General features: G+C 42.3%; 1 protein-coding gene across 2 annotated transcripts; it reads right to left on the bottom strand.

The window, feature by feature from the left end:
• Positions 1 to 996: 996 nt before the first annotated feature.
• Positions 997 to 23,942, bottom strand: LOC139557597 (IgA FC receptor-like). Of its 2 annotated transcripts, none has more exons than XM_071372604.1 (4): positions 23,667 to 23,942; positions 21,942 to 22,056; positions 12,441 to 12,471; positions 997 to 2,829 (listed from the first exon to the last, which is right to left on the bottom strand). In XM_071372604.1, the coding sequence occupies exon 4, from the start codon at positions 2,417 to 2,419 to the stop codon at positions 1,304 to 1,306; it is 1,116 nt and encodes a 371-aa protein (XP_071228705.1). In that variant the 5' UTR covers positions 2,420 to 2,829; positions 12,441 to 12,471; positions 21,942 to 22,056; positions 23,667 to 23,942; the 3' UTR covers positions 997 to 1,303. The 2 variants fall into 2 exon arrangements, with proteins under 2 accessions (XP_071228705.1, XP_071228706.1); XM_071372605.1 differs by having other exon boundaries at positions 997 to 2,105.
• Positions 23,943 to 25,841: the final 1,899 nt, after the last annotated feature.

The following is a 25,841-nucleotide window of genomic DNA, read 5'->3' as shown; positions in this document are numbered from 1 at the left end:
AATGGTCAAGCCTATCTATAGCATATTCTTATTGCCAGATCTGTTTTCTCTATCAGCCACTGCATGTGCTTCTTCTACTATTTTGTAAAAAAATATATTTAGAGGCTATATTTAGAGGCCTGTTAGCTAGGGTCTCTTTAAGGCGAGGGCTATAATAAAAACAGTTCTAAAATTATTCTTCAAGACACCAGTACCCAAAATTATAGCCTAAATTGCACTGCCTACAAGTTGAAGGCCTATTTTGTGGAGGAATAGGCCTAAATTAAAACATTGAATTATTAAAGTGATAGGCTAAAGAATTTAGATCATTTTGAATACATATGGATTTCAATAAACACATGGATAAGACTGTTCTTTTCTCTTTGATTTAGTTCCTATTACAACTCAGACAAATGACAGAATGGATGACATACTGACTGACTGAACTTAATGAAGGATTCATTAAATGTTCACATATGTTGGAATGATGAGTTGCAGGCATCATGCATGCTCTGCACTTTATTTGGCTAGTAGGCAAATAGGCCTACATTGGGGTATAATGACTCTATGGCTGCATGCCTCCAGAAGGGCATCTTCTGATGCTGAGGGGTGCTTTTCCGAAAGCACATGATGCTGTGGTGCTGCATGGCGATCGCAAGCTCTTCAACTGGGAAGCAGTGCGATGGGAGGGAATAGCCTATACGGAGACAAACTAAGACCACTGCAACAGAGTTATTGTAAGCTTATGCCAGTCTTAGCCTAGGTTTACCCTCTCCCTTGTTCATTTCAAGTCCATATGTTCATGACCCGATTCATCGAAATAATGTACAATTATTTTACAGAATACAGAATATGCTTTGTCAAGATTTTGAGTGATGAAATACATTTCTAAATATTCTATAAAAAAGACTCCAGTGGTCATACATAATTAATAGATTCACCAAACATCAAATATGACTAATTCAATATTGCAACATGTAACGGCTGTTGGAAGAAGGTGAGGACCAAAGCGCAGGGTGGTACGTGTTCATGTTTGTTTATTGACACTGAACACTAAATACAAAAATAACAAAGGGAATAACCGAAACAGTCCTGAAAGGTGAAAAACACTAAACAGAAAACAACTACCCACAAACACACAGGTAGAAAAAGGCTACCTAAGTATGGTTGTCAATCAGAGACAACGATAGACAGCTGTCCCTGATTGAGATCCACACCCGGCCCAACACATAGAAATACAAAATCATAGAACATACAACATAGAATGCCCACCCAAATCACACCCTGACCAAACCAAAATAGAGACATAAAAAGCTCTCTACGGTCAGGGCGTGACCCCCCCCCCCCCCAAAGGTGTGGACTCCGGCCACAAAACCTGAACCCATAGGGGAAGGTCTGGGTGGGCATTTCTCCGTGGTGGCGGCTCTGGTGAGGGACGTAGACCCCGCTCCACTTCTGGCTCGGCCCACTTAGGTGGCGCCTCTAGAGCGGGGACCTTCGCCGCCGACCCCAAGCTGGGGACCCTCGTAGCGGGGGCCAGACTGGGGACCCTTGTTGGGAGCTCCGGACTGACGGGCGCCTCTGGAAGCTCCGGACTGACGGGCGCCTCTGGAAGCTCCGGACTGACGGGCGCCTCTGGAAGCTCCGGACTGACGGGCGCCTCTGGAAGCTCCGGACTGACGGGCGCCTCTGGAAGCTCCGGACTGACGGGCGCCTCTGGAAGCTCCGGACTGACGGGCGCCTCTGGAAGCTCCGGACTGAAGGGCTTCGCTGGAAGCTTCGTGCCATGGATCATCACTGGAGGCTTTGTGCCATGGATCATCACTGGAGGCTTCTTACCATGGATCATCACTGGAGGCTTCGTGCCATGGATCACCACTGGAGGCTTCTTGCCATGGATCATCACTGGAGGCTTCGTGCCATGGATCATCACTGGAGGCTTCGTGCCATGGATCATCACTGGAGGCTTCTTGCCATGGATCATCACTGGAGGCTTCTTGCCATGGATCATCACTGGAGGCTTCGTGCCATGGATCACCACTGGAGGCTTCCTGCCATGGATCATTACTGGAGTGGAGAGACACACAGGAGGTCTGGCTCTGGGAGAAGGCACAGGACTCACCAGGCTGGGGAGACATGCAGGAGGGTTAGGGCTTAGCACAGGCACAGGACTCACCAGGCTGGGGAGACATGCAGGAGGCCTCTTCCTTGGCCGAGGCACCGGATACACTGGGCCGTGGAGGCGCACTGGCGGTCTCGAGCGCAGAGCTAGCACAACTCGTCCTGGCTGGATACCCCCTGTAGCCCGGCAAGTGCGGGGAGCTGGAACAGGCCCCACTGGGCTGTGCTGGCGAACCGGGGACACCGTGCGTAGCGCTGGCGCAGGATAACCCGGGCCGAGGAGACGCACTGGGGGCCAGATGCGCTGAGCCGGCATCATCCCTCCTGGCTCGATGCCCACTCTAGCCCGGCCGATGCGAGGAGCTGCGATGTAGTGTACCGGGCTGTGAACGTGCACTGGAGACACCGTGCGCTCCACCGCATAACACGGTGCCTGACCAGTACGACGCTCCACCCGGTAAGCACGGGGAGTTGGCTCAGGTCTCCAACCTGACTCTGCCACACTCCCCGTGTGCCTCCCCCCCAAACATTTTTGGGGCTGCCTCTCGGGCTTCCTTGCCAGCCGTGTTCCCGTGTAATCCTTGGCCCCTCTCCTAGCTGCCTCCTCAGGACGGCGATGTTCACTCCTCTGTCCCCAGGGTCCCTTGCCTTCCAGGATTTCCTCCCATGTCCAACTCTCCAGGTAACCACGCTGCTTGGTCCTCTTTTGGTGGGGTAGTTCTGTAACGGCTGTTGGAAGAAGGTGAGGACCAAAGCGCAGGGTGGTACGTGTTCATGTTTGTTTATTGACACTGAACACTAAATACAAAAATAACAAAGGGAATAACCGAAACAGTCCTGAAAGGTGAAAAACACTAAACAGAAAACAACTACCCACAAACACACAGGTGGAAAAAGGCTACCTAAGTATGGTTCTCAATCAGAGACAATGATAGACAGCTGTCCCTGATTGAGATCCACACCCGGCCCAACACATAGAAATAGACTGCCCACCCAAATCACACCCTGACCAAACCAAAATAGAGACATAAAAAGCTCTCTACGGTCAGGGCGTGACACAACATCCCATTCTATGGGCTCTGTTTGCAATTATAACCAGTAGTATATACCAGGAATAATGAAACAGAATAATTATAGATTTGCTATTTTTTTGTATTTTATTAGGATCCCCATTAGCTTAAAAAGCAGCAGCTACTCTTCCTGGGGTCCACAAAAACATGAAATATTACATAATACAGAACATTAGGCACACATGTGTGCCTGGTTCCTCTCTAGGTTTCTTCCTAGGTTTTGGCCTTTCTAGGGAGTTTTTCCTAGCCACCGTGCTTCTACACCTGCATTGCTTGCTGTTTGGGGTTTTAGGCTGGGTTTCTGTACAGCACTTCGAGATATTAGCTGATGTACGAAGGGCTATATAAAATTAAATAAACTTGATTGATTAACAGACAAGAACAGCTCAAAGACAGAACTACATCAATTAAAAATACATTTTTAAAAAGGCACATGTGGCTTACATATCAATGCATACACACAAACTATCTAGGTCAAATAGGGGAGAGGCGTTGTGCCGTGAGGTGTTGCTTTATCTGTTTCTTGAACCAGGTTTGCTGTTCATTTGAGCAATATGAGATGGAACGGAGTTCCATACAATAATGGCTCTATATAATACTGTACGCTTTCTTGAATTTGTTCTCGATTTGGGGACTGTGAAAAGACACCTGGTGGCTTGTCTGGTGGGGTAAGTGTGTGTGTCAGAGCTGTGTGTAAGTTGACTATGCAAACAGTTTGGGATTTTCAACACATTGTTTCTTATAAAAAGAAGAAGTGACGCAGTCAGTTTCTCCTCAACTATTAACCAAGAGAGACTGGCATGTATAGTATTATTATCAGCCCTCTGATTACAATGAAGAGCAAGATGTGCCACTCTGTTCTGGACCAGCTGCAGCTTAACTAGCACTCGACCACACGACTGGACAATAATCAATACAAGACAAAACTAGAGCCTGCAGGACTTGCTTTTTGGATTGTGGTGTCAAAAAAGCAGAGCATCTCTTTATTACGGACAGACCTCTCCCCATCTTTACAACCATTGAATCTATATGTTTTGACCATGAAAGTTTACAATCTAAGGTAACAGCAAGTAATTTAATCTCCTCAATTTGTTCAACAGCCGGTGTACCACATTCCGCTGAGGTCTAGAACTTAAGGAATGATTTGTACCAAATACAATGCTCTTAGTTTTAGAGATGTTCAGGACCAGTTTATTTCTGGACACCCATTCCAAAACAGACTGCACTTCTTTGTTAAGGGTTTCAGTGACTTCATTAGCTGTGGTTGCTGATGCATATATTGTTGAATCATCAGCATTCATGGACACACATGCTTTTTTAAATGCCAGTGACAGGTCATTGGTAAAAATAGAAAACACTAAAGGGCCTAGAGAGCTGCCCTGCGGTACACCACACTTTACATGTTTGACATTAGAGAAGCTTCAATTAAAGAAAACCCTTTGAGTTCTATTAGATAGATAGTTCTGGAATCTACGATATGGCAGAGGTTGAATAGCCATAACACATACGTTTTTTCAACAACTGGTTATGGTCAATAATATCAAAGGCTGCATGGGGAACGCAGGATGCTGACTGTTTAAAGGATTTTTGTACTAATCTAAATTTGACCCAGCTGATTACAAAGCCTACTCATCCAAACTTAAAGGACCCTAAGAAATTGACTTGATTGACCTCATATTTACAAATACTCCAGAGAAATATGCTGGGAGTGGGGTATTTGCTTTGGATATTAGTGACCACAGTCCCATTGTATGTGTCAGGGATATATGGATGCCTAGATCCAAACCTCTTTTTATCAACAAGAGGAATTTTAAACATTTCAATGAATAGGCCTTTTTTTGTGATTTGATTGTTTTGCATCTATACTTGACCCAGAGTTGGCTCTGAACCACTTCTCAAATGTTTTCAATTGTATTGTAGATAAACAAGCTCCCTTTAAAAAACAGAGAATTAAAAATAGGTTTTTCCCTTGGTTCAGTCCAGACTTCAGCTATCTGAAGTCATACACAACAGAGATGCTGCCTGGGCCAAAGCTAGATTCACAGACTAGCAGTCTTTCAGACGATTGAGAAATCTGTGTTTAAAACTAGCAAAATCTGATTATTATGTTAATACACTATCTGAATGTACAGAGAACCCAGCTAAATTCTGGAAAGCTGTTACGTCACTGAAGGGTTGTGTCTCCTCTTCTCTCCCCCAATAAATTAATTTAGATTTTGTCCCTATTACTGACAAAATTGATATAATTAATGCATTTAATCACCATTTCAAAGCTCTTGAAAAGAGTAGTTTGGATGTTGATGATGAAAATCTTTTGAATGATACTGAAAATGCTGGCCAGGAGTTTTCTTTTCGGAAATTCAACGATGAAGAAGTCCTGGATGCTTTGCTAACATTAGACAACAAAAAAAGTCCACAGGAGCTGATCATTTGGAGCCTGGTCTGCTTAAGTGTGAAGCTCACTTTATTGCTGGCTCAGTAGGCCACATTTTTATTTAACATTGTTATCAGGAAGTATTCCAAAAGCATGGAAATACGCATATGTGCTGCCACTCCATAAGGGTTGGAATACAAATAATCTTGACAACTATCGCCCCATTTCAAGACTACCTTGATTAGCTAAGATTGTTGAATCCTTAGTTAATGTACTGTACAACTTTGTTCCTTTTTATCTGATAATTGTATTTTTAATATAAACCAATCAGGGTTTAGGCCTGGGCATAGTACTACCACAGCAACAACGCTAGTTGTTAATGATCTTGGATGCTAAAAAGAGCTGTGCTGCCTTGTTTATTGACCTGTCAAAGGCGTTGGACACTGTTGATCATTCTGTTTTGCTGAAGAAGTTATCAAGAATAGGCCTGGGATATACAGCCTGTTTATGGTTTCAGAAGTATCTTAGCAACAGACCATCTTGACAGATGGGGTTAAATCTGAATTTCTTGAGATTCAAAAAGGTGTTCCTCAGGGTTCGATTTTAGGTACATTATTGTTCACCTTGTATATTTATGACATAGGAGACACTGTTAATACTTGTAACATTCATCTCCATGCAGATGACACAGTTTAGTATTCCTGTGCCACCTCTGTGCAGCAGGTCATTCGTGAACTTCAGCATGGCTTTGATTCAATTCAGAAATCACTTACAGATCTTAAATTAGTGTTGAATACAAGTAAAACCAGGCTCATGCTGTCCTCTAGGTCATGACATGTTGACCCTGAGGACCTGCATATTTGCGCTACAAATGGAGCTCAAATTGAGCTTGTTTCTCAATATAAGTACCTGGGTGTCTGGATTGATGAGAAGTTGTCCATCGTAACGCATATAGAAAATCTGACTAAGAAGCTAAGATCCAAGATTGTTTTTTTATATTGAAATAAATCATTCCTCAGTATTGAAAATAGGACAAAGATTGTTCAAACAACATTTCTCCCTGTATTGGATTTAGGTGATATTGTGTTTACGTGCATGTGGCTACCTCTGTTTTGAAACCCTTGGACGCAGTCTAACATTCCGCAATATGTTTTATCACAGGAGACAATTTTAGGGCTCATCATCGTAGTCTGTTTGTTTATTTGACCTTTATTTAACTAGGCAAGTCAGTTAAGAACAAATTCTGATTTTCAATGACAGCATAGGAACAGTGGGTTAACTGCCTTGTTCAGGCGCAGAACAACAGATTTTTACCTTGTCAGCTCGGGATTTGATCTTGCGGTTTTTAGTCTAACGCTCTAACCACTAGGCTACCTGTCGCCCCTGTGTTGAGCCTGGTTTGTAAGAAGAGAGCTGCGTTCTCTTTGATTACAAAGCAATTTTACAGAAACTCCCTTCATATGTAACTTAATTAAGTTAAGAATAATAAGTTACCAAACCTGTTCTCAGGAATGGATAACACTAGAGATACCTTCAGTCTTCACAGATTTCGGGAAAATCTGCATTTGTTTTTTGTCTCTAATTTGTGGAACAATCTGCAGTGTTCACTGCAGTTACATGTGCTGGTGCCACTCAGGCAGTTTACATTATTGATTGAGGACCTATGTAGTTGAATGTGATTGCTGTTATTAAATATACTTATTTTGTTATTGTGTGCTGAATTATATTGTTTTATATGCATATACACTACCGGTCAAAAGTTTGGACACATCTACTCATTCAAGTTTTTTTTTTTTTACTATTATTCACTATAGAATAATAGTGAGGACATCAAAACTTTGAAATAACATATATGGAATCATGTAGTAAGAAAAAAAGTGTTAAATTAAACTATATTTTAGATTCTTCAAAGCAACCACCCTTTGCCTTGATGACAGCTTTGCACATTCTTGGCATTCTCTCAACCGGCATTCTCTCACCAGGAATGCTTTTCCAACAATCTTGAAGGAGTTCCCACATATGCTGAGCACTTGTTGTCTGCCTTCCTTTACTCTGCAGTCCAACTCATCCCAAACCATGTCAATTTGGTTGAGGTCAGGTGATTGTGGAGGCCAGGTCATCTGATGCAGCACTCCATCACTCTCCTTCTTTGTCAAATAGCTCTTACACACCCCGGAGGTGTGTTTTGGGTCATTGTCCTATTGAAAAACAAATTATAGTCTTAAGCTCAAACCAGATGGGATGGCGTATCGCTGCAGAATGCTTTGGTAGCCATGCTGGTTAAGCGTGCCTTCAATTCAAAATTTTAAAAAAGCACCCCCACACCATCACACCTCCTCCGCCATGCTTCACGGTGGGAACCACACATGCGGAGATCATCCGTTCACCTACTCTGCGTCTCACAGAGACATGGTGGTTGAAACCAAAAATCTCAAATTTGGACTTATCAGATGAAGGACAGATTTCCACCCGTCTAATCTCTTCTTCTTCTTATTGGTGTCCTTTAGTAGTGTTTTTTTTTGCAGCAATTTGACCATGAAGGCCTGATTCACGCAGTCTCCTCTGAACAGTTGATGTTGAGATGTGTCTGTTACTTGAACTCTGTGAAGCATTTATTTGGACTGCAATTTCTGAGGCTGGTAACTCTAATGAACTTATCCTCTATAGCAGAGGTAACTCTGGGTCTTCCTTTCATGTGGCAGTCCTCATGAGAGCCAGTTTTATCATAGTGCTTGATGGTTTTTGCGACTGCACTTGAAGAAACGTGTAAAACTCTTGAAATTTTCTGCATTGACTGACCTTCCTGTCTTAAAGCAGGAGTAGGAAATTCCAGTCCTCGAGGGCCTGATTGGTGTCACAGCTAACACACCTGACTCCAATAATCACCTAATTATGATCTTCAGTTTAGAATGCAATTTCATTAATCAGCTGTGTTTGTTAGGGATGGAGAAAAAGTGTGACACCAATCAAGCCCTCGAGGATTGGAGTTGCCCACCCCTGTCTTAAAGTAATGATGGATGGTTGTTTCCCTTTGCTTATTTGAGCTATTCTTGCCATAATATTAACTTGGTCTTTTACCAAAAAGGCCTATCTTCTGTATACAATCCCTACCTTGTCACAACACAACTGATTGGCTCAAACGCATAAAGAAGGAAAGAAATTTGACAAATTAACAAGACACACCTGTTAATTGAAAATTGAAATCTCATGAAGCTGGTTGAGAGAATGCCAAGAGTGTGCAAAGCTGTCATCAAGGCAAAGGGTGGCTACTTTGAAGAATCTCAAATGTGAAATATATATTGATTTGTTTAACACTTTTTGAGTTACTACATGATTCCATGTGTTATTTCATAGTTTTGATGTATTCGCTATTATTCTACAATGTATTAAATAGTACAAATAAATAAAACCCCCAGAATGAGTAGGGGTGTTCAAACTTTTGACTGGTACTGTATGTGTATGTTTTATTATTTAGTTTTTATTGGCATTTATACAGGGCTCTCTTGTAAAAAATATTTTTAATCTCAATGTGACTCCCTGTTTAAATAAAGGTTAAATAAATAGAAATATATAACAGTACAGCTCCCACAATCTTCTTATTAATCAATTTATTTCAACTAAAGCCTGCTAGCCATACAAATACGATTAGTTCTTGATATATTTGAAACGAGGTCTAGTTGTGGCCGCAGCCAGACTAGATTGTGAACGACTCAAGGCGGAATGCATTTTTTGACTATTGTGAGGGTGATAAGCACAATGTCATTCGCGAACTGCAGCTCCCAAAAACGATTTGATCTCCAGTTCGATTTTTTTTTGTAGAGGCTGTGTATATTTTGGTTCTACAAAGCTGTGTCCATCATTAATTGCATTCGTTCTTGCACCATGCGATCTATAATGTATTTTTTGTTTTACCTCTATGCCCATGATCTAGTTTATTGTGCGCATATGACAGACAGTCGGCGGATGACTCTGGAACCACTGAGCTGTGTATTGCTGCGTTCAAAACAACCCGGAGCTCGGAACTCAGAAATCCCCGACTTCAATAATTTCAAGACAACTGGGAATACGCAAAAAAACGAACGCCGACTGGGAAAATTTGTTTTGAACCGTCATCCAACTCGGAATTTCAAGTCGGGGACTCGGGCTTATTTCTACAACTCCGACTTTCCGGCCTTAGGATCGCCGACATCGTGATTTGACCTCGTTTTTTCCCCGAGTTCCCATTTGTCGTGAACGTACCATCCTGCTGTAGCCTATTACTGACTCATTGCGGACAGCACTTGCAAGTCAAACGAACGACACAAATGAAGGAGTCACTCAGCAAAACGAATCATAACTCTTTAGTCAGTAAAAAGAGTCGCTCAAAAATAACGAATCGTTCGTGAACTGCACATCACTGCAGCTCAACCCTAACCTTAGCATAAAACCTAACTTTAGCCAGTGTTGTAAAGTAATTAAGTAACAGTTTAAGTACTACTTAAGTGTTTTTTACCTTCACTTCATTCTTAAAGAAAATAATGTACTCTATACATTTTCTCTGACACACAAAACTACTCATTACATTTTAAATGCTTAGCAATACAGGAAAATGGTCCAATTCACACACTTATCAAGAGAACATTCCTGGTCATCTTGTCACGACTTCCGCCGAAGTTGGTTCCTCTCCTTGTTCGGTCGCCGGTCTTCTAGCCATCATTGATCCATTTTTCATTTGTTTTGTCTCGTCTTCCCACACACCTGGTTTCAATTCCATCATTAGATGTGTATTTAACCCTATGTTCCCCACCATGTCCTTGTCCGGAATTGTTTATTGCAAGTGCTTGTGCACGTTATTTCTGGTGTGCGACGGCGACGGGTTTTGTACCGACGGGTTTTGTACTCTGCCGCCAAAACGCACCCCTTACACATCTCTACTGCCTCCGATCCGGCGGACTCACTAAACCCAAATGCTTTGTTTGTAAATGATATCTGAGTATTGGAGTGTGCCCCTGGCTATATGTTAATAATTAAAATAATTGTCTTGTCTGGTTTGCTTAATATAATCAATTTAATATAATCAAAATATAATCAAAATTCTTTATACATTTACTTTAAATACTTAAGTATATTTTAGAAATACATTTACTTTTGATTCTGAAGTATATTTAAAACCAAATACTTAGAATTTTACTCAAGTCGTTTTCTTTTAAAGGTATCTTTACTTTTACTCAAGTATGATAATGGGGTACTTCTTCCACCATTGACCCTAGCTTCATGTCCACATCCCAGTTCACGTTGACCACAGTTTTGCTGTGTGTGTGTGTGTGTGTGTGTGTGTGTGTGTGTGTGTGTGTGTGTGTGTGTGTGTGTGTGTGTGTGTGTGTGTGTGTGTGTGTGTGTGTGTGTGTGTGTGAGAGAGAGAGAGAGAAAATATCACAATCATCCAAACGAGAGATGATGTTATTAGGGAATGTTATCCTGGTCCACTCATTCACACACTCATATGTAGACTACAGATTAAATAAGATACTCAATTTACCCATGTGGTCAACGAATCCCATTCTTAGGGCGGATACATAGGCATCGCGTCATTAGATCCAGTATCTCTGGTAATCTCGTGGACAGAAAACAGGAAGTGACTAACTTTTGCAAGAATTTGACTTCTGGGTAACTGAAGTATAAGAATGGCACTGAGAAAGACTCAGCCATGCCACATGGTGGACTAAACTGCAAATGACAAATCAAGCGTGTGAACACTGCCAAGACAGTCTGATCAATATCATTACATATATTATGTGTACCAGATCTATGGTATTATAATGATGTATTTATGTTCATTACAGTTACCTTTGATACCGTAATGATCACATCTTATTTAGAGTAGACCACACACACCAGCAGTGTTTCAACGCGTCATTACTGTATGTGTGTAATGTACTTGCATAATCATTCAAGTGATGTGATTCAGTGTGCATTATTTTACACAATACTTTATTAGTAGATTCTGTTTTTAGAACTTTGACATCCCCCGTTCTTTATCCCCCCACCCAGCCCACCAAGTCATCTTGCAAAACAGCAACAAAACAATAACAGAAACAAAACTAAAAGCAATTGCAGTAAATTATAATGATTATAGTATTACAGAATGTACAAAATAACACAAGTACTAGTAAAACAGGTTTTACAGTAACATTTTAAGGGAGTTCTTGACAACGGGATCCAAAACATGGGTGCCGAGGTTAATAGGCAGTGGAGAGCACAGTAACGAGACAGGAGAAGTTGGAAAGCTTGACTGTTACTTCATGGTCATTGTAAACAAACTTACCCCGTCATCTGAATGCAGCAAGAGCCCCGCAGAAGACAGGATATTCACTCAATGCAGACATTTTCCCTGCGTCTTTCCATTTGACTTTGTCCTTTATTGTAACCGATTTCAAATGGTGCTAGAAACACAACAAGACTCTGAACACCAAAAGAAATCGGTCACCCTTGGTGATAGGACAAATAGCTGGAAGTGTCTGTATGTCTGTCTCCTCTGCTGAGACATCCCTGATAACTAGTGCCATTGACTGTTTACCATTACACCACTAAGGGAAACAGTCAATGGCCCTTAATATTTTCCCCTCTCAATACGAAGTATCTTTTTCTCACTCTGCTGCTTATCTTTCAAGTCCAGTCATTCAGGGGTGTTTGGTTAGGTGTTGATGGGCCGAGGCACAAAGAAAGATGTAGCTACTTCTCACTCCAAGAACACTGATTTCAAATGGTGCTAGATAATGAGGACACTCTAAGCCACCACCTGAAACCAGCTTCCAAGAGGAGCATTGTTAGGTCACACCAAGAGGAGCATTGTTAGGTCACACCAAGAGGAGCATTGTTAGGTCACACCAAGAGGAGCATTGTTAGGTCACACCAACCTTAACTGATGAAACACACAATGCGCCGAGCCTGCTGGACATTAGAAAACAAAAAGTGAAATGGTTAGTATTCATCTTGCTTACAAAATTATTAATCATTGCAAGTGTTAGGATACATGTTAAAGCCTAATAGTATAATGTAGTCATGTGCTGCACATAGTAAAATTGTCACACAAAATGTTTGAGTTTAAGTGGTATTTTAACATTTGTCAATCAGTTAACTAGCAGAGAAACCTGCAGAGTTCATCCATGTAAACTTGGATTTGATGTAACCAAGGCCGTCAACATACCATTCAAATGTATGCAGGATGTCAAGCTACTAAACAGCTTGGGAGGTGTGTCTGATTTAGTGAAAAGCATGAGCTGGCACACACCCCAAAAAGTTAGTAGAGGTGCTGACTAACAGCGAGTAAACTGTGTGTAAGCTCCCAGTAATTTCAGCATCACTGTGCCTTCTTCACCCTGAACACCAACCAGGTTTACCCAATAAATTACTGGGAGCTTACATATAGAGTGTAAGGCTCTCTTTATTTATATAGCCTACAGGCGTGTTTGATTTAACACGATTGATACCTCTCATACATACTAAACATTTGTTAGCACTTTACATTACAGCACATAATAAATTGGTAATAGTATGGTACCACTATCTTGTGCTGTAAGTCACATGAAGTCCACTTATTGAACAACTCAACACTTTGCTCCCCATTCCCCCTCCCCAGCAAATATGGAAATATAATATCCTACTGTCAATTTGTTTGAGTGCTTTCCCTGTATTTAAAATCCTGCAAATTACTACATTTTTATCCCATTGAGCTTATTTTATTATTCTTATGTCGCATTGTCGAGTGTGAACCTGCAATTACGCATTTCATTGTACTGTGTATAATGTTTATCCTGTGCATATGACAAAAAAACTTGACTAATGTAAAGTACAACCAAACACTGTAAGTCAAATCTTAATGTGCTAAGTATCTCCGGCCCAAGTCCTTTTTTTATTAAGACACAACCTGCCTCCTGAAACCCTGTTTCCGTCCATAACCTGGGTTATTTTCCCATCAGCCTACCCTCCTCTGAAATCTAAAACGTTAGTTGTGCTAGGAGGGAGGAGAGGCACACTTGTACGCTTCAACATGCCCAAAAGGAGAGGACAACGACAGACAGCCATGTCAGAGTCAGTGGAAACTGAACACCACCAGGCCAGGTCCTTTTCACTGGAGTCAATTAGCTGAGTCAAACACCCCGGCAGGCCGGACCGGGAGGATCTGACATAGACTGTCTGTGGACTATGTAGGGAATAGGAGAGGCACAGAGCATGCCTGGGGCACTTTAATCTTGTAAATCTCTGACAGAAGAACATCCAACCATTTCCCATCACAGCTTCAGATACTGGACTTTAATATGATCTGAGAGGCATCGCTGCCCTGTTAAGTACAAATGTAAAGTAATGCAGTAATGCATCGTCATTCTGTATAGAGCAATACAATATTTATTACGGTTGTCAGGATGCTCTCACTGAGCAGTAGAGGAAAAAAGATTGAGGGGAACATCTATCAAACTAGAGTTCTCCATCATATTGATGTCTGTCATTAGAGAAATGGTAGTCAAATGTAAAATCGCTATATAGGATATACTCTGTTGCATCAAGTGCTCTATCTGGGGTTACATTGGACAAGAGCAGGGTGGTACAGAGTCAGCTGCACTTTTGGGTTCATCTTGAAAATCTCCAGAAGAAATGCATAATGGGACAGTACAGGAAACAGGAAGGAGGGAAAGCCCCTGCTGAGGACATCTTTCACTAAGTTAGTTCTCTGCATCAGGCAAGATAGTACTTCCATTATTACCACATGAGAGACAGAGTGAGAGAGAGAAAGACATGTAAAACCATAGATAGCACACCACACCTACTCCCTTCTCCTAGCAAACCTGACACTTGATCCAAATGAAACAGCTTGGAGTGGCGCAACATTCAACATCACATGCCGCTTAACATCTTTTTAATCTACAGTCTCACCTGCAGCCCTGAAAACAGAGACAGATGCTGGCTGGGCTTTTGAATTCGGTCCCCTTCATTTTGACTCACAGTGGTGTGGTATTCACACTCACAGCTCTCTACTACCGCCATAATGGAGAAAACCAAGGAAGTGGCAGGTAGATTCTGGCAAGGAGAGAGCTGTGACGTAGGCACACCGTTTGTGTGTGGTGATAGGTAGTGGCCAACTCACAACACTTACAGTATTGCCAAGTGATTAGCTAGGCGAAATACAAAACTGCCCAACCCCTCTCCCAAAACCCCCTTCTACCCTCTATGTAATTCAGTGTCTCTCTCTTGTTCTCTCTCCTTGGGATGTAAATTAACTGCTGCCTTATCCAGCTACACAGTCCCACCCCCCCCCCCATCTTTATCTGTTTTAATTTTCCCTCTCTTCAACAATGCCCACAAACACTCCTTGTGCTTTAGCTGATTAGAAGAGGGTCAGGGAAGTAAGGCTACTGCCAAAATATTCCCTCCCTGTTTTTTTTTCCTATTTCAAATGCATATTTACTTTGATTTCCACAATGAGATGAAGAACAAAGACCCTAGAGCCCATATCAGCCTGACCTACAGACAGACTGGACAATGTTTCCAGCAGTTAGCTAGTGAGTCAGTGGGAATTGTGTTTATTTTAATTTGCCACCATGACAGGTCAGACTCTGATCAGTAGGGCTGTTTGTGTAGGTGTCTGGTTCCTCCCTGGCTAAACCTTCAACCCTAGCCTGGCAAGCAGATTTATTTTTTGGGTTGTTTGTTGCCTGTGTTCCCTAGACCTGTTGTGTAATCTTTATAAAAGATTTAAAGGTACAGGAGCCTTTCCATATGCATCCAAAACAGACAGCTTTGGCCTGCCTAAATGGACTTCGGGTTCTATTCAATCCGTATGGCAGAAGTATTACAGCATGATGTAAATTTAAAGGCAATGTTCCCGCGTCACGAGAGACTGCATTCATGGTAAACGCTGCATATGTTGGCTCAATGGGAAATTACTTTTACATTTCTATCGAACAATCTGTAACGCTTCAGCTACCCAGATAGAATACACCCCTTGACTGGAGAATGTGGATTTCCATGAGAATATTTGCTTCAATACATGTTCAAAAACGAATCAATCTAACCAGTTCACCCTGAAAAAAAACACCATCAAAAGGAAATAAACCCGTTTAAGCCCATTTATATAGCCTAAACAAATGTTTGATTATTTTCACACTATGGTGATCTTAATCTGTATAGAGACTATTATAGGGCTCCCGAGTGGTGCAGCGGTCTAAGGCACTACATCTCAGTGCTAGAGGCGTCACCACAGACGCCCTGGTTCGAATCCAGGCTGTATCACAACCGGCCGTGATTGGGAGTCCCATTGGGCAGCGCACAATTGGCCCAGCATTGTCCGGGTTTGGCCGGCGTAGGCCGTCATTGTAAATAAGAATTTGTTCTTAACCGACTTGCCTGGTTAAAAAAATAAAAAACAAAACAAATAGCCCCATCAAAGCAGCTTGGGAGTTTCATGCGAAGGTGTGATATTATACTGAACAAAAATATAAATGCAACATGTAAAGTGTTGGTCCCATGTTTCATGAACTTAAATAAAAGCTCCCAGAAATGTTCCATATGCACAAAAAAATCATATTTCTCTCAAATGTTGTGTACAAATTTGTTTACATCCCTGTTAGTGAGCATTTCTCCTTTGCCAAGACAAGACGCTAATTAAACAGCATGATCATTACACAGGTGCACCTTGTGCTGGGGACAATAAAATACCACTTTAAAACATGTGCGTTTTTGTCAGGGAGTGTGCAATTGGCATGCTGAATGCAGGAATGCCCACCAGAGCTGTTGCCAGATAATTGAATGTTTATTTCTCTAGCATAAGCCACCTTCAATGTCGTTTTAGAGAATTTGGCAGTACGTCCAACCGCCCTTCGATGGCCACTGGCACGCTGGAGAAGTATGCTCTTCACGGATGAATCCTGGTTACAACTGTACCGGGCAGATGGCAGACAGTGTGGCGTGTATGGCATTGTGTGGGCGAGTGGTTTGCTGATGTCAACGTTGTGAACAGAATGCCGCATGGTGGCGGTGGGGTTATGCTATGTGCAGGCATAAGCTACGAACAACGAACACATATGCCTTTTATCGATGTTAATTTTAATGTTCAGAGATACCGTATGAGATCCTGAGGCCCATTGTCGTGCCATTCATCAGCTGCCATCACCTCATGTTTCAGCATGATAATACATGGCCCCATGTCTCAAGGATCTGTACACAATTCCTGGAAGCTGAAAACGTCTCAGTTCTTCCATGGTATGCATACTTTGGGATGCTCTGGATCAACGTGTACGACAGCGTGTACCAGTTCTCGCCAAAGACGTGGATGTCGATTATGGCAGCCCCCCGCACCTCTCTGTGTCTAAGGGGTTGGGTTAAATGCGGAAGACACATTTCAGTTGAAGGCATTCAGTTTTACAACTGACTAGGTATCCCCCTTTCCCCCAATATCCAGCAACTTCGCACAGCCATTGAAGGGGAGTGGGACATTATTCCACAAGCCACAATCAACAGCCTGATCAACTCTATGTGAAGGAAATGTGTCGCACTGCATGAGGCAAATGGTGGTCACACTGATGCTGACTGGTTTTCTGATCCACTCCCCTGCCTTTTTTTAAAGGTATCTGTGACCAACAGATGCATATCTGTATTCCCAGTCATGTGAAATCCCTAGATTAGGGCCTAATAAATGTATTTCAATTGACGGATTTCCTCATATGAACTGTAACTCAGTAAAATCGTTAAAATTGTTGCATGCTGGGTTTATATTTTTCTACACCCTGACGTGAATATTAATTGAGATTAGAAACATTCACCCATTCAGGATAAAATCATATCTACCATGGCAAAATGTTCATAGATATCTATTAAAAAAGCTATTTCACGACTGCCTACTAGTGAGAAAAGAAAGTGAAACGACACACTCAAACACTGAGGTATGGGTCTCCTCTCCCTGTGCCCATCTAATGACATGCTGTGTGTGTCCCCACCACACACTGTCAGGCAAGCGCTTTCTTGTTGCATCATCATTCATAAGAAATGACCCCCATGGGGTGACACCAGCTGTGGAACCCTCAGCCTCAAAGACTTGCAGTTTGCGCAAGCCCAACTCAGTATGTGTTTTCTTTATGGGTGTGTATCACACTCGTCTTGTGAATGCGAGTGTGTGTTTCTGAGACGGAGAGAGAGGCGCCGACTGCAGCAGTAGTGGATGCAATGCAGACCCTTGACAAACACAGTCGTTCTTGCATCACTTTAGAAAGTAGCAATGTGGCAGGTTTGTGACATCACAGAATGCCAGTTCAGAGAACCCTCCGTTGCTCCCCATCTCACGGACCACAACCGTAGTAGAGCAACAAAATCAAACACTAAGTAAGTATACTTCCCTCTGGGAAGGGGAGGAGAAGCGATTGGTACAGAGTCCAGACAGAACAGGAAGTGGACTGTGTTTGGCCCCCAGCATAACAGGAAAAAGACAGGGGCTGATCAATGTCAACATGACGTAGTACACCCAACCAATCAGACTGTGAGAACACATTACACAAGACATTACTGGAGCTTAGTAAACAGATACACACTCGTGTTTACCTACAGTGCTCATGTTTCCGCTCCTTTCAGCCAAGGACTAACAATGTAATCCATTGTAATATACAGTACATACAGCTTATATTACTGTAGATAAGGAACAATGTAAAATAAAACCATGTACTGTTACTGTACACATTTTATTAGTACCCCTATAGAACGCATACAACATTAAAAAGACGTACTGCACGATAACACTACTTCACCAGTCAGAAGCTGTCCACCACCTGCTCCCTTCTGCTCGTCCAATAGCATTGTGCTGCCACCAGAGTCTGGGGAGGTCCTCCCACCCAACAGGAGGCCAGCTCTGGCACTCAGGCCTGTGATGCAGCAGTTATAGGAAGTCTAGTGCATATGAACTGGACAGCTGCCAGTGCAGTCCCCAAGAAAGCAAGGTAAACAACTTCTCCCTCTCTCCTTCTCTGTTCCTCTCTCTTTCTGAACTCAAGCCATGACATTTAAACCCCATTTGCTGCTCCCTCCCATCCAGAGATAGAGAACAAGAACGAGAGAGAGAGAGAGAAAGGGAGAACAGAAAGGAGAGAAAGAAAGAACAAGAGGGAGAGAAAGAGAGCCAGCGAGAGAGGGAGAGAATAACACAGGGACAGTCATGAGCCATTCTGTCATAGAAGTACATCTCAGTAGATGACTGCGTCACAATCTCTGTTTCAATCTGTACTAACTACGCAGAAACAACACCCCCTCTGTTTCAGTCTGTACTAACTACGCAGAAACAACACCCCCTCTGTTTCAGTCTGTACTAACTACGCAGAAACAACACCCCCTCTGTTTCAGTCTGTACTAACTACGCAGAAACAACACCCCCTCTGTTTCAGTCTGTACTAACTACGCAGAAACAACACCCCCTCTGTTTCAGTCTGTACTAACTACGCAGAAACAACACCCCCTCTGTTTCAGTCTGTACTAACTACGCAGAAACAACACCCCCTCTGTTTCAGTCTGTACTAACTACGCAGAAACAACACCCCCTTTGTTTCAGTCTGTACTAACTACGCAGAAACAACACCCCCTCTGTTTCAGTCTGTACTAACTACGCAGAAACAACACCCCCTCTGTTTCAGTCTGTACTAACTACGTAGAAAAAACACCCCCTCTGTTTCAGTCTGTACTAACTACGCAGAAACAATGTTTTAGGGAGGGTTTCCACTAAACCCCAGCCAGCCGCCCTAGAGACAGAAAACAAATCCCATGATAATACTGGTCTGCTACAAGATAAAGGCTCCAAATAGGTCTCCTGTTGGCTTCCTTATTAACAAAATAAGCCCGGGTTGATCCCTGGTTTACTCGATCCCGGTTCACTCTCATCCTCCTTCCTGCCTTCGACCCTATGAAGAGTTAATCACAACAAGTAACAGACAAATATGCTGCGTAGCAATATCAACAAACGTTATTGCCTGGTTTGGACCATATACGCAATAGCAGGTACTATGGGAGAAAAGGTATCCTATGATGACATTTTATTACAGCCAAACCAGCTCCATACTTGTTACAGACAGGCAGACAACACGTATTACACACACATATATATATATATATCTACATAATGATTTATGTAATCACTTATTGGTATATATGTAACCATATAATAGCAATATTCGATTACCTCGATAATTCCTAGAATACGCTCCCCAAGCGCTTCGTCTCGATAATAAGAACCTTCCGGAACGTTCTTTTGTTAACCCCTTCCCACCCTCTACGCCGACCTCATAATCAATGTCAATCAAAACACCCACACAAACTAACTGTGTCTCATCTTCAGCATCCATGTTGGAAGTCTTCTCTGCAATTCCAGATGAACTATTGTACAGATGTAGAGGCTGAGGGAGAAGCTGGTAATAAGCTCTACGGATGAGGCTGAGGGAGAAGCTGGTAATAAGCTCTACGGATGAGGCCGAAGAGGCAGATGTTCTTGCCGTAACCATTGCATCTAACTCTCAGGTAGAAAACCGGATGACTCTGGGCTTCTGTTATCTTAGATTCTGTTTCCCCCCCTCGACATGAAAAAGTGACGTAGCAACTAATCCAAAATCTCTCTGACTGCCTCCCTCCCTCTCTCCCTGCCTGACTCAAACACGCGTATACACACTCTCTCTATTTTCAGCTAGTTTGCACTGATACACGCCAACAGATCAGACCACACACAGAAAGAGATTGCTACGATCGTTCGAGAAATATAGAGTGTGGTATGACGCAGCACTAATTCTCTGGGCTTTCTCAGGTGCCACTGTTGTGGCTATACACAAAACACATGCAGTAGCTTCTTAAAGAACTTGACACACCAACACACTGCTGGCAGCCACACAGACAGCTGAGCACAGGGCTGCAGTTAAAGGGACCTTGCTACCAGTTTGCCACTTCCCACTCTGTACACCCCTTTCTCTCTGACCGTGACGGATCCTGTGTCCCCATTTCATTGGGTCTCGCTCCCTCTTTTCTGTCTCTCTCTTCCTCTCCTCTATAATCGGTCTTTCCTCAGGTTTCTCTCTCGCTCTCTGCCTGGCTGTGAGCTGAGCTGACGGAGCCGAACCTCCTCTCCTTGGTCACCTGACTAGTCACTAGTCTTAAAGGCACATCATCCAGAGGGTTGTGTCAGTTACATAACTACTTGTCTTTTTAAACATTTTCTGGCTAGGGGCTGGACTGGAATTCATTGTCTGGTGTTGTATAAAAGGGAATCTATATGGATTATAGCCAGGCAATCTATTTGTATCCACAGAAATAGGACTTCTATGTGATTCTATTTCTATATTGTGTATCTGATTCTATATCTTTTTCATTCTTCAGTCTTTAGGAATAAACATCAACCCTACATTTTCTGTGCAAGTCTATAGCAATGTGATTAGATATGTGTCTGTGTGATGACAAAGATGGCACCAGAGACTGTCAAATGAACATGACTACACTATATATACAAAAGTATGTGGACACCCCTTCAAATTAGTGGATTCGGCTATTTCAGCTACACCCGTTGCTGACAGGTGTATAAAATTGAGCATACAACCGTGCAATCTCCATAGACAAACATTGGCAGTAGAATGACCTTACTGAGGAGCTCAGTGACTTTCAACATGGCACCGTCATAGCATGCCACCTTTCCAACAAGTCAGTTCATCAAATTTCTGCACTACTAGAGCTGCCCCGGTCAACTGTAAGTGCTGTTATTGTGAAGTGAACGTCTGGAGCAGTGGAAACGCGTTTTCTGGAGTGATGAATCACGCTTCACCATCTGGCAGTCCGACAGACAAAGTTGGGATTGGCAGATGCCAGGAGAACACTTCCTGCCCCGAATGCATAGTGCCAACTGTAAAGCTTGGTGGAGGAAGAATAATGGTCTGGGACAGTTTATGGTTCGGGCTAGGCCCCTTAGTTCCACTGAAGGGAAATCTTAACGCTACAGCATACAATGACATTCTAGACGATTCTGTGCTTCCAACTTTGTGGCAACAGTTTGGGGAAGGCCCTTTCCTGTTTCAGCATGACAATGCCCCCGTGCACAAAGCAAGGCCCATACAAAAATGGTGTGTTGAGATCGGTGTGGAAGAACTTTTGCTATTCTCTTTTCGCTAGTCCTAGTTTTGACCCCTGCCTGACTCTGGGCTTCTTTCCTGCCTGCCTGATCATCCTGCCTGGCCTGACCTTGATTCTGCCTGCCCTTCGGTACCCTTTGGACTCTGAACTGGTTTTGACCGTTTTGCCTGTCCACGACCATTGAATCTTGACTCAGATCCTGAGTTCAATAAAAGTAATTGATTGAACCCTCCAACATGCACACAATTAAAGAGATCTCTGTATAACTGAGATAATAAGATCACCATCCACTGCAGTCACTTTTTACTGTTGAGGTTTGAAGGCCTTGAAGTCAAGAGAGCCCTGGTCATTCTTTCCCAGATGGTGCCAGCCAGCCTCATAAACCTGACCGGACATAACCTGGGGAGGGAAAATAAATATCACACATTTTATTGAACTACAATTAGAATACTGCTGTAATGTTTCACTTGTCAAGCGGCAGGTCACCTAGCCTAGCGCGGCAGGTAGCCTAGCGGTTAGTGCGTTAAGCCAGTAATTGAAAGGTTGCTAATTTAAATCTCTGCGCTGATTTAGGTGAAAATAAATCTGTCAATTTGAAAAAATCTGTCAATTTGCGTTTAAGCAAGGCACTTAACCCTAATTGTACCAGGGTTACTCTCGGAGGGTGTCTTGGGCACTAGCGGTTCTGGGGGGGGGGGGGGGGCAGTTCCCCTATGACAACAATTTTGGACCCCCTTGTGGCCCCCCTAAATGTGGAGTATGTAATCATTTTTACTTTACCAGGTTTTTCTATTGTTCTTTTTTTACATCCGTTATTAGACAGTGGCAACGCGGAACACTAATTCAACCCACACATTTTCTAGAGGGGCGGCTTTAGGCGGAACACAACATTATCGTACCACATGCATCTGCATTATGAACATGGTCTTTTGCCTGCTAATGCCTGCAATGCAGTGAAGAAAACGATATGACAACAATAACTTCTAATGTAACTGGCCCCTCTAACAGTACAACTGGCCCCAGCTTGGCCCCCCCAGTTGAAATGGTCTAGAACCGCCACTGGTCTTGGGGGGAGTGGGATATGCAGGAAACACATTTCCTTTACACACTTGTAAGCACCCCCTATCGATCTCTTTTTTTCATGTAAAGGTAAAATTATTTCAGGTGGGAAGATCACATATACATCGATGATGAGACGATAACGTCCATTGTCCACATTCAGTATTGAAAATTAAGGATTATGTATGTTTATCTAAACTGCAAAACAGCGACACCCACCGTCCAGGAAGTGTAATGGTTTGGTGGTTTGTTTACATCAGAAATAAAAAGTGCGCATCTCATCCTACTTTCAATAATCATGTAATCCATCAAAAGGCCTACTTGGGTAAACATTAGCTTAGTCAAAGAAAGCAGAATTACGTATTTTATTTAGAGGATGACATTATTAATATCAACAATAATTTATGTCTGTATATCCTATATATTACATTACATATAAACTACCAATGGTATAATAACATCCTTGTAAATTTACCTCAGTCCAAAATATATAAGAAAACTTGCCATGCCACTCCGCACTCAGCATCATAAAATACGCACAGAGAGACAGACACGCAGGTAAATAGAACTGCGCAACATCCTCCTTTTACAGTGTCAAGCCCTCTCTCCTCCGCAGCATCCCGTTTTACTGTCATGGTACCCTCCCCATCACCTTGCCTTCAATTTGATGCCCTATTCCCTGGTAATACGCTCACTTTTACTAGGGATTATACATTTTATGCATTAGCCTATTGGGCTGGCACTTTAAGATTATTCATAGTGTAAGAAAATTCATAACAACTGTTTTATAACCCCATAGCCCCATATCCTACACGGCAACACTGAGGATCCTCTATTAACATTAATACAATATCAGAAACATGAACTGCTTGAAGCCTTTAGAAAAGTTACACAAACATTTTCGATTGCGCAACCTAAAGTATTTCCTGATTATATATGTACAATCTCACCTGTTATATCCTGGGATGTTGACAGTGACAGTAGACTGAAGCAACGGTGGTGTGTGATGATCCAAGCCCTATCCCACCTCTTAGGCAGAAAGGACTCACCTATGGCCCATCTCCTCAGTAGCATGTCCTGCGAACATTCTGGACAATAAAGTGCGACACTACTAGAGTAGTATTCCTGGCATTGGTCCCTTCATCATTTATTTCAAGACGTTTCCTTTTAACCTGATAATCCATCGAATTTTCCAGAGCGCCACATTCAAACCACGCCCTCTCACACACCCCCGCTTTTGGATTGGCCGCTGTACAAAAACGTAATACTGCGTTGTCGGAATCACATGCTTTTGACGCATATTTACAAACATTTGGAACTGTCACGTTAAAATGTAATACTCACGACGTGTTTTTCAAAGATTTTGAAGTGCAATTCGAGTAGAGTATCCTAGGCCTACTGCCCTATAAAACAATAGGTCTACCAGTCCATAGACTAAAATGAACTAATAAGGAAAACAGGCCATTAGGCAATTGAAATAAACTTTCGTTCAGTTTCCCTTTACAATAACAACATATTTAAACCCTTACAAAAGTGTAGAATGGTCATTAGTACAGAAGGGGGCGTACTAACCCAATGATAGAAAGCCTGGTTTGAAGGAAGCTCTACCCCCTGTGGAACAGAGAATAGTGCTGTTCATAGTCTCCCTGTGTTCTATATATTTTGGGGATTTAGGTCTATACTGATTCACTGATTCAGTTTTTCACAGTTTTACTTGATTGTGGTGAAGGTGGTTTCTAAGAATGTACTGCATAAAAAAATTGTCAATATTAGGCTAAAGTAGTTTTAAAGTTATCCACATTTCCTTAGAGCAAGTAAGGCACAATACACATTGGACTGTGCATATGAGATCAAAGCAATGGACATCATATAGGCTGCATTACAACAAATGTGGCGATAAATTAAGGTATGTTGTATTAGACAGTGTATCATGGACTGCAAGGCGTAGCAGGGCCAAAGGAAATTAACTTGGTTGAGTATAACATTGCATCACAGTGGAAAGAAAGAGATAATGTTTTACAGATTGTTTTTTGTTTCTCACAACAGATGTGCTGCTTTAACTGGGAGCTTCCTCATAGATTTGAGTTCAATGACATCAGAGACTTCTGCTTTGTGGGAAAGAGATGTTTTATTTGTGCATCCAACACTAGTCACTTGGGTATCTAATGCAAATAATACATCCTCTAACGCCTATCAAAAAATTACACATCGCAAATTAGTCACTTGCAATTCCTCACATCTTAAGTTTATTTCTGCATAATTCATCTTTATTATACACCTTTTAGTTAAAGTCAAGCATTTTGTACTGCAGCCTGAAGTACCAGAGGAGTATTATGAGAATGTTAATATAGTTATACCAGAGGAGTACTATGATAATGTTAATATAGTTATACCAGAGGAGTACTATGATAATGTTAATATAGTTATACCAGAGGAGTACTATGATAATGTTAATATAGTTATACCAGAGGAGTACTATGATAATGTTAATATAGTTATACCAGAGGAGTACTATGATAATGTTATTATAGTTATACCAGAGGAGTACTGTAATGAGTAGGATGGGAGACAGAGAGCTGGTTTCAAGTGCAGGGCGCAGCAGGTGTTTATTGTAAAGGACCACAGGAGAAGGCAGGTAGCAGGGTCCAGGGACAGGCAGAAGGTCATACACATGGAATCCAAAAAGGTAACAGTACAGGCAGGGAAAAAGGCTAATAACTTAGTCCGGGAGATCAGGCAAGGGGTTGATGACAGGAAATCTGATAGGCAAAAGTACAGGCAGGGAATAGGTAAAAAACGCTGTTAGTGAGGACAGCCAAAACCTATGATACACAGGAGGATTACTATGGAAATAAACAGAGCTCACAATAGAATGTGTATCAAAACAAACAATACCTCACAATGATGGGGTGCAATGAACTGAACTAAATAGTGTCTGTAAATGACATACAGGTGTGTGAACATGTGAACATGTGATCAGTATTCAGGTGATTGGGATCTGGAGAGTGAGCTGCGTTCAGGGGATCTATGTGTTTGAGAGTGTGAGTTGGAAGCAGACGTTACAAGTACTATGATAATGTTAATATAGTTATACCAGAGGAGTACTATGATGATGTTATTATAGT

The sequence above is a fragment of the Salvelinus alpinus genome, chromosome 28 (genome assembly GCF_045679555.1).
Source record: "Salvelinus alpinus chromosome 28, SLU_Salpinus.1, whole genome shotgun sequence".
Lineage (NCBI taxonomy): Eukaryota > Metazoa > Chordata > Actinopteri > Salmoniformes > Salmonidae > Salvelinus > Salvelinus alpinus.
This window is presented reverse-complemented; position numbering and strand designations above follow the sequence as displayed.

What these genes read in the sequence shown, in the direction of transcription:
- LOC139557597 (XM_071372604.1), bottom strand. Translation starts at nt 2,419, where the DNA reads ATGATGCCGGCTCAGCGCATCTGGCCCCCAGTGCGTCTCCTCGGCCCG.